General features: G+C 48.1%; 1 protein-coding gene across 4 annotated transcripts in view; it reads right to left on the bottom strand.

The window, feature by feature from the left end:
• MAF (MAF bZIP transcription factor) overlaps positions 1–7,018 on the bottom strand; it is a 177,694-nt gene extending 170,676 nt beyond the window's left edge. For 3 of the 4 annotated variants that reach the window (XR_004753727.1, XM_035336419.1, XM_035336418.1), the window contains exon 1: positions 5,030–7,018. Coding sequence is in view for 3 of the 4 variants with exons in the window: in XM_035336419.1 (XP_035192310.1) it covers positions 5,030–6,120 (1,091 nt within the window). In the remaining variant the exon portion in view is untranslated. Of the gene's footprint in view, positions 1–726; positions 2,204–5,029 lie in introns of those variants that run through there. The other variant, XM_035336420.1, reaches the window with a different exon arrangement.
• Between the last annotated feature and the right edge of the window lie 2,942 nt (positions 7,019–9,960).

Raw genomic sequence — 9,960 nt, forward strand, 5'->3', positions numbered from 1 at the left:
AGAAAGAAAGAAAGAAAGAAAGAAAGAAAGAAAGAAAGAAAGAAAGAAAGAAAGAAAGAAAGAAAGAAAGAAAGAAAGAAAGAAAGAAAGAAAGAAAGAAAGAAAGAAAGAAAGAAAGAAAGAAAGAAAGAAAGAAAGAAAGAAAGAAAGAAAAAAGTAAAGCCGGAGGGCGAGGTGGAGTAGGGAGGAGGGGGCCGCAGTGCAATGCGCTCCATTTCACGGCCAGCAAAGGGCCGCTCGGTGCGCGTATCTCCCAGCACCGGTCACATGAAAGTTCTTTGTAATGTAGTTAATAAATGGGAAAGCACCACAGGACTATGGTAGAAGCGGGACATTGTTAGTGATGGGGAGACTAAGACTACACACATCCCCTGACATGCGGTTCCCTGGCTCTGGCAGCGCTCCCCCTGCTTCGGCACGGGAGGAACCTGCAGGGGGACAGCGGGATTCTGCTCCCCTCGGAGAGCGCCAGGGGTTTACCTCCAGCTCAAGGGGAGCAGGATCGAGGCCAGAGCCAAGCGAGGGGTGATTAATGAATGTGGGTTATTCAGAGCAGAGCAGTTCCAATTAGTCCCCAGCAAGCAGTCCTGCAGCAAAGGTGGGTGCTCTCCTGCAATGATTCATACAGAGAACCCCAAAAGTCTCTTTGCTTTAGTGAACATTAAAACTTGCTGCTGTCATTTTCCTCTCCCTTCACTTGGGAAGTTAGCGGGTTTCAGGCTGAAATTCAAATGCAGCCTAGTGAAGGCTGCATTATTTTTTATTTGCAAAGAAAGATTACAGGGTGTAATAACGATGTGAAGCAGGGAGAGAGGCAAGTCTCCTCTTCCCTCTCAGATTGGGCATGTGATGGGAATTTTCCCTTTTGCACTCGGTCTATTTCTAGGAAGGGTTTCTCTTATCGCTGTTCCAACAGCTTTTTTTTTTTTTTTTTTTTTTTTTTCTTCTCCGAGAAAGAAGACACTTGAGGGAGGCAGCAGGGCTCTGTGCTACTCATGCAATTCCCACCGCCCTTCACACCCTAGAGCCTGCTCATAACCTTGCCCAGTGTCAGCCTGTGCTGGCAATGTGGTGTGGGGACCAGGAGTGTGTCCCATTGCTGGTGGGCTCAGGGCTCTGCTGCCTTTGTCCCGTCCCCATACAGAGCCAGGCTCCTCCACGAGCTCTCTGAAAGGGTGGCAGTGAGAAAGAGCTCCCGCCCGAGCCTCTGAGTGACCCCCTCCGAATAAACGTGGGCATCAGCAAAGGCTCAGCCAGGGGAGGTGGAAGAAGGAATTAAAGAAAATCAAAAATAAACCCTGTCTTTATGAGACGAGATAATTCTCTGCTCAGCCAATAGCGACCAGTTTACCCACAGCTTACATATTAACCAGAAAATGGAACTCGAATTAACCAGAATCTGGAGCTTGAACCATTACTCAAACCCCGGTGCAACAGAAGGTCAGATGCCAAAGGGCACTGCGCTGCCCGGGCGCTGGGGAGGGGCGAGGTGCGGCAGCGAGGACCGTGGCCACCGCCCGCCAAACAGGGGGGACACGCCTGCTGCCACCCCCGGCGGGCACCACCAGGGTCCGTCCGATGGGAGGAGCTGGGCTTCCAGCAACAGCCAGCGCCCACGGCTCGGGGGGATGTGAGGGTCGCATCCTGACCCCAGCACCCAGGGAGCGGGATGGGGCACGGGTAGGGGAACGGCAACAAGTCCTCTGCTTTCGGTGCCACCAGCACCCAGCAGGGATGGTTCTAAAGCTGGGAAGGTGTTGGACCAAGAGCAGGAGGAGGGGGGATGGGAATAAAAATGATTTTAAAATATATATTTATATGCTGGGTTTATGAGGCTGGGTCTGGAGATAAAGCCATCATCCCAGAGGGGCTGGAGCATTCTTTGGAGAGGCTTTTCAAATAAACTGGGCTGCTAATCCCATTCAGAGGGTGGGAGAGGACTGAGCGCAGGCTGCCTCCTTCCTCTGGAGGCTCTCTGGGAAGGTCACTGTAAACTAACTGGGTCGAGGGTCTGAGGAGCCTTTCGAAGCCGAAATGCCCTTTGACATGGAGAACTGCAGTGAAGAGGGGCTTGGAGACCTTAACATTTCTAGCACGTTAACCTTTGGGGCTGATTGTTTAGGGCAAGTAACTTTCAAAAGTTGGAGGAAGTCCTTTGAATATTTTTTCTCTGCTCCTTGGTTCGCTCTGGGCATTCTAAGGCCTGTAGAAAAAAAAAACAGGGAAAAAAACAAAAAAAATTAAAAAAAAAAAAAAAAAAACAAAAGGAGGAGGCATGGACCCAAATGGCAAGAAATATTTTGATCTAACATTAAGTGTCTCTGTGACAAGCCAAGCCTGATGCGGTGTCATCTCTTACTAGAGACAGGCACGCTTTGCTTGGATCAGATGATAAGAGGATGTGAAGTCTTCCCTTTCGCTTCACTCCATCATAAAACCATCAAAATACAGGGCCATATCATGTCATCAGGTTTTGAAGCAGACCTCCCCTTTGCGATCTCCTAAAACCTGGTGGGATGATATGAGTCACTGAAACCGAGGTCACTGCGGTACTGATAAGTCAGAGGACGCACCTGAAAGCTCACGTTTTTCATCTACCTGAAAGATAACTGATTTCTAGTGGGTGACAATTTTCCATTTTCCACAAAGCTATCCTTTTCCTTCCTCCCTCCTTTCCCTTATCGAGTCCAGCTCTGGTATCAGCATTACCCCTTTGCCATGCAGTACGCTTAAGTACTGCTGTTGGAGTTATTGAACTTTAAACTACACACTAAGAAACTGAGTACAGAATCAAAAAAAATGCAGTTTATTATTGTAGATTATTCTCTCTTTTGATATAACCATAGAGTTGAAAATGAAAGAAAAGCACATAGGAACATCACACGTGGTTAGTTAGTAACTCAAGATATAAAACAATTTTGCACAGCAAAATATGTAAAAGAAAAAGTAACTGACAAGATTTTTTTATATTTATTGTGGTAAGATTTACTTTCCATTTTTTTTTAAAAGACAGGATATCAGTCCCTGAAAATAAAATTTACTGATTATTGCCTTTAAAACTGTGGAATTTTTGAAGTTACAGAAAATCCAGTTCTGCACCACAATACAACTGTAAAAAAATCTGCATCATTTTAAAACTGTGCAGTAATGCCATCTTTATAACTGCATAAATTGTATTAGCGTTCTAAACAGGTTTGTAATTTTTTTTGTATTATATGCTTGCAGGTTATATCTTAGTGCAATTCAGTCCCAAATACTTCAATTTTGAAAAAAAAAAAAAAATCCATACATTTTGAATGTAAAATACCCCTATAGATATAAACAGGGGTGCCTCCCCCTTTTAATACTTTGGTTTTCAAATACAGTCAGTGGTATAGCAAGGACTACATATACCCAACTTATATTTAAGTTGCAAGCACATGCTGCATAAACTACTTTTTAAAACAGTCCCGTTGCAAATTCTACCCCCCTTTACATCACGACAGTAAACAATTTAGTGCATCAATCTTTAAAAAAAAAATCTACATCTAAACAGACCTAACTCTTTCAAATTTATCTATAACATTCCTTTATCTGTAGCATACATTTTAACTGGGCTAACAGATGACAGAAACTAGAATTAAATTATATACTAGGAACCCAGAGCATTCCACATTTGACCATGACCAAATGCAAAAGGAAAAAAAAAAAAAAAAAAAAGGAAAAAAAAAAAAGAGAGAGAGAGAGAGAGAGATGGGGCAGATCACTTAAAATTATTTTTGTGACTGTTTTAGGCAACAGCATGGTCTCAATGTCCCCCCCAAATGGGATGTGAATTTTGCTTTTGAACATCTTCCCAAAGTTCTTATTGTATTCTTTATCTTTTTTTTTTTCTTTTTTTGCCACATTATCAAAATCCATTCTGGCATGTTTTTTTTTAAGAGGGAATGCTTCAGTGCATTTAAAAGGAAGTCTGAAGTTTTGAGTAACTCAAAGCAGTTTTAGAGCAGATGCAAACTTTAATGGGGAGGAAGAGGAGGAGGAAGATCAAAGGTTGCACTTTTTTGCTTTCAACCCAAAAAAGTGATGAGGCAATAAAACAAAAGGATGAATGCCATGCCATAATAGTCTCCAAAAGTCCATTTTCCAAGCAAAAGAAAAAAAAAATAATTATACCATACATGACCAGCATGCAGGGTTTTTTATTAATATAATGTCTCTTTTTCATAGTCTTTTGAAACAGTTATAGTTCATTGTTGCTAAGACAAAATAGCAAGCGTAATGCATGAGATGAGTATGGGATTCTAATGGCAGACTAAAGTCTCACGTTTGGCAGATTAAGGCCAAAACTCACATGAACACACCGAAGGTTGATGCAGGCTTGATTTTGGCAGGTTGATCTAGGTATACTTCTAGTTTTGCACAACAACGCTAAAAACTGATGGAACTCAGCAAGCTGGAGTCTAAAAATTTCACATTGTTTTTGTATTTTTTTGTGATTTTTTTTGTTTGTTTTATGTTTTTTGTTTGTTTTTTTTTGTGTTTTTTTTTTATTTACTTTTCGCAAAGCTCAAATCTCATATGAAGAACTCAGGATGGCAAAAAAAAATCTGACTCTTTTGGACACAGCAAGCTCAAAAGAAAAAAAAAACTCATGAACTTAAAAATATATATATAATGTGGATGGCAGGTTTCAAAGAAGAGCAAGCTTCATATGAAGAACTGAGTTGGTGGTGAGTTGGATCTTTTAAATTTAAAAAAAAAAAAAAAAAAAAAAACAGCAAGCCCCCACAAAAAAAAAAATAATAAAAATAATAATAATAAACAGAAAAGAAACTCATGTAGAACTTTAGGTCAGCCAACACGGAGCCAGCCCACCTTAAAAAAAAAAATCAACTCAAAACCAACTTGGTTTTAAAATCGTTTTGAGTTTAAAAACAACAAAAAAAGTGACACGAGGTGGCAAGCTGGGTTGTCGCTCTAGCAAAGCCCCCAACAACAACTCACACGGAGAACTTTTAGTTAAGGTGGCAAGGCTGTGGGCACTCACATGAAAAACTCTGGAGAGGAAGGGTTGTCGCTGCTGGATCCGTTTTCTCTGAAGCCATTGCTGACCAGCTTCTCGTACTTTTCCTTGTAGGCGTCCCTCTCCCGGACCAGCCTGGAGATCTCCTGCTTTAGGTGCTCCACTTGCTGCAGCAGCTGGTTCTTCTCCGACTCCAGGACGTGCCGCTGCTGGACCCTCTTGAAGCGGCAGGACTGGGCATAGCCCCTGTTTTTGAGGGTCCTCCTCTTCTGCTTCAGCCGGATCACCTCTTCCTTGCTAACGCCCCGCAGCTGCCGGTTGAGCTCCCGCACCGACATGGTGACCAGCTGCTCGTCCGAGAAGCGGTCGTCGAAGTGCAGGCCGCCTCCGCCGTGGTGCGGGTGGTGCAGCCCCCCGGCGCCCCCGCCGCCGCCGCCGCCGCCGCCGCCGCCGCCTCCGGAGCCGGCGGCCGACGAGGAGGAGGAGGAGGAGGAGGAGGAGGAGGAGGAAGGCGGCGCGCTGCCCGGCGCCGCGCCGTGGGGGTGCCCCCCGGCGCCGTGGTGCGGGTGGTGGTGGTGGTGGTGGTGGTAGTGGGGCGCGCCGCCCTGCGCCGCCGCCGCGGCGATCACCGCCGACACCACGGCGGCCGCCGAGCCCATCTCCTCGGCCGGCCCCGAGCCCCCGGAGCCGGCGGCCGCGGCCAGCTGCTGCCCTCTAGCATAGCCATCGAAGGCGCCGGGCAGCGGGTGGTGGCTGCTGTTGATGAGCGCCTCCACCGCGTCCTCCGGGCTGAAGCCCAGCGCCTCGGGGTTGAGCTGCTGCGGGTAGCCCGTCATCCAGTAGTAGTCTTCCAGGTGGCCCTTCTGGTCGCTGCCGGAGCCGGGGCTGGGCGCCGAGAAGCTGGGGGACGGGGGCACCGAGCTGCAGGGCGTGCTCATCGGGGTGGAGGAGAGCGAGCCCCCGGCGATCAAGCGGCCGCACTGGCTGATAATGCGGTCGGTCTCCACCGGCTCCTTTTTCACTTCAAACTTCATCAGATCGAAGTCATTAACATATTCCATGGCCAGGGGACTGGTGGGCAGGTCGGAGCCGCTCATTGCCAGTTCTGATGCCATCCTTTTGCTGCTGACAGTCCTCCAGAAAGGGTGCGCTCCGGGAGCGAGGGGACTGCTCTGAGTTGCCGCCGGGTGAGCCAGCTTGCTGCCGGGCGAGCTCCGCTCCGCACCGCTCCGCACCGCTCCGCACCGCTCCTCCTGCCGCTGCCTCTCGCCGCAGCCTCGGCTCCGGCTCCGCTCCGCCCCGGCCGCTCTCGCTCCGGCTCCGCGTTATCCCTTGCAGAGTCTCCGCTGCTGCTGATGCATCAGAGCGAGGGGCTCTCGCTATTCGTCTTTTGCATAAAGGTTTTTTTTTTTTTTTTCCTCCTCTCTCTCTCTCTCCTCTCTCTCTTTTTGCAGCTTGCAAACTGCAGCTGGAAGTGTTAGCTGGTGTTGTTGCGAGTAAATCTCTCTTTTTTTTTTTTTTTTTTTTTTTTTTAGGTTCGGTTTGGTTATTTTTAACACTTCATGGTGCCTTTCCTCTGGGCTTTCTCATGCAAAGTGCAAAGCGAGGAGAGAGGTTCATCGGGGAAAGGAGGAGGGAGAAGAGACTGAAGACAAAAAAAAATCAAAGTCGATATCGCAACCAAAATAATAACAATCATAAAAAAAAAAAAAGAGAGAGAGAAAAAAAAAAAAAAACACAACTCAACCCCAAAGCTACGGCAAGAAGATGAAAAATATTTTAAAGGTTTCATCCAGCAGGAGAGTTTAAAAGCATTGCAGAGTTTTATAGCGCTCCTGACGTCAGCCTCCGAATGGCAAATTGGCTGGGCGGGCGGCCCAATGGGCTGCCTGCAGCCGCCGGCATTAGCATAATAGTATAGAAACAAGGAAACTTTTCGGGGCTGTCAATCAGGGCGCAATCAGCTGACTGTCAGCTGGGAGCGCCGTAACCCCTTCCTGCCCGCCTCGCTCACCGGGGACCGGGCACCGGGCTGGGGACGCTCCTCCCGCCGGGACGTGCCGTCGGGTGCCCGCCCGGCTCCGCTCCGCTCCGCGCTGCCTTGCTTTGTCCTGCTTTGTCCTGCTCTGCCCTGCTCTGCCCTGCTCTGCCCCCGGGTGCGGAGCCCCCGGGTGCTCCTGGCCGGCCGGGCACCCGAGGGCACCAGGGGACTTGGCCCGGGGGCGTGCGGGGACGGCCCGAGGGAGGGGGCGGCTCCGCGGGGCTCCGCGGGGCTCGGCGGTGCTGCCGGGCTCAGCCGGGCTCCAGCCGGTACCTGGTGCCGGTACCGAGACCCCCGGGCCGCCCCTCCCGCGGCGGCTCCCCCTTGGGTTTGCTGCTTGCTGCCGGCAGCGATCGTTCCCCGGCCGCCCCCAGCAGAGAGGTCCGAAAGCCCCGCAAGTTTGCAAGCCCCGCTCCCAGCGGCGCTCGGCCTGCCTGGCCGTGCTAATTAACGGAATACATCGCGAACTAATTGTCTTCCCTTTAGCCTCCCCGCCCGGTGCCCCCCGGCCGGGGCTGGAGGGGGGAGCCGTGCGAGCGCGGAGCGGGATGCACCCGGCGGTGCCGAGCGGCGGCGGAGCGGCTCCGTTCAAACCTCGACAGCGCCATCTCTCGTCGAAAGGTCAGTGCCGAGGCCGTCCCCGGCCGGTGCCGAGCCGCGGGAGCCGAGCTGAGCCGTGCCGGGCAGTGCCGTCGGGGCCCCGCCGTCGGGGCTGGCCCGGCCCGGCCCGCCTCGACTCGGCTCGGTTCGGGTCCCCTCTTGGTCCCCCCCTTGGGCCGGGGAAGCCCGCAGCCTGCCGAGCTGCCAGGCTCGCTTTGCCGAGCGGGCTTTATGGGAATATCGATAGAATTAAAGTTACTTGTAATTCCGTGATAAATGAGATATCTGTAGTAAGTAAGATTAAGTGCGGTGCTATAAAGTTGTTTATCTGAAAAGTAATTCTCAGAAACCTGACTTCTGACACTTGGTCATATATTAAACCAGCTTCTTGAACATTGTACTTCAAATCCTCCCTTCTCCCCTTGCCCGGTCCCTTCCCCCTCCGAGTTTGCTATTTATAACCGTGCACGGGGTATGACTTTGTAGGTGCAGGCAAGTCTCTGGGTAATTTTTCACCAACTGTGAAAATCATCATTTGCGATAGCCAAGGAATCTCTGCTTCGGAAATAATACTTGGCTAGTGGATTCACAAATGGATAACATCTTCTGACTATGCCATTATCAGTACGAGTGCCAGTACTAACATCTGAAAGTCATACAGCGTGTACTGTTCCTGGCAGTTTAAAAGGTAGGGCATACTGCAAATTTAGGAAGATAACTACATCTAGAAGTGATCGCAGAGACAATCCCGTAAAGTTAAAAAACGCTACACCGCGAACAAAATTAAAACAGTTCTGTACAGCCCCACAACGCACATGCACAGAGAGCCATGGACATCTGCTGGGTTTATCTTGCAGCTGATATTCGTGACATACTTAATACAACTTAACTGCTCAGGCTGGCTTTCCCATTTCTTCACATCATAGGAATCAACAAAACTTCCAGGCTCGCAGCATAAATCCCCACAGGACAGTCCAATTCCCCATATTTGTTTTTATCCAGAGGAAGATGAATGTGGTACTGTATATCACTTAACATGCTCACCTATGAGGGGCATAAAATGTGTGCTAATATTTTTAAATGAAAAGGTTATTGCTTTTCAGAACATACAATGGTAGTATTTCACTTGCCTTTTTGATAGATGTCTGTGGAAATATGGCTCCAGCCTCATAAAATAGTTTATTTGGACGTGAGGATTCAAAGTGCTACATTTGCAAACTAGTAAATTTCCTGAGTAAACTCTGAACTCAAGACAAAGAGTATGAAATTGTGTGAGCTAATGGGGACTGTCTGTTAATTGATACCAATGTAAACAAGTGCTGCAAATTAGATCAGAGCTCTGACCTACCAGAACAGCAAGTAAAATTATTAGTTGTACAATATTGTTCTTGTGTGATTATTACAGAGAGCTGCCGCACCAAAATGTCTCTGCTGCTCAGCACACCAGAGAAAAAAGATTATTAGCAATTTTTTGGATAACCTTCAGAAGCAACATTCTCCCCTCTCCACTATATAATTCTCATTTTAGTACTATTTTTCTTTATTATTTGGCTATTCACAATGGGTGTCTAAACATTTACAGTCCTCTATTAACAGTGTTTCTTTCATAACAATTACACACTTTCATTTCAATTAGAGCTATTCAGTCTTTGGTTTTTCCACAATTATCACAGGGCAATTCCCCCAGACTGCTCCCTTTTCCCAGCACTGCTCGTTCCTGATCCAGGCAGAGGGAAAACTCCAGCGTCCCTCTCGTAGCCCCTTGCTCCGGTTTGTTTTCAAGCATCTCTGCTCGACAACGCGATGTGGAGCCCTGCCTGCTCGCAGCTTGCTGCTGACCTGCTTCAGGAGCTTTCAAACTAATGTATATTTATTGTGGGAGACTTTTCTGACAAATCGTGCAGGGGGATGTGAAACATTAACTCCAAATTCACTCAAATCATGCTGCACTGGGACGAGCACGCCAGCAGCATATGCATGAACTTCCATCGCTGAAGCGTGCGTGTGTGTGCATGTGTGTATGTATCTAGCACAGAAGATTTAGCAGAGGCAAACGTGAAGGTTATGAGTTATACAGACCCGGAGTGTAATTTGTTATAACTTAAATCCATGTCAAGAACAACACATTAAGTACAGTTGCTGCTCCTTTTGTTTACCTAGTGTCTTATTTTATGGTGCAGAACTAAGCAGTGTCCACCAAATTTAACTACAAAATGGGCCAAATTGATTTCAGAAAGACTTCTTCGGAGTAACAGAGTGATAAGGCATAAACTGCTCCTAGGTGTAGTGCTAGATAAATCCTTTTAACAGTCTT

The sequence above is a fragment of the Oxyura jamaicensis genome, chromosome 11 (genome assembly GCF_011077185.1).
Source record: "Oxyura jamaicensis isolate SHBP4307 breed ruddy duck chromosome 11, BPBGC_Ojam_1.0, whole genome shotgun sequence".
NCBI lineage: Eukaryota > Metazoa > Chordata > Aves > Anseriformes > Anatidae > Oxyura > Oxyura jamaicensis.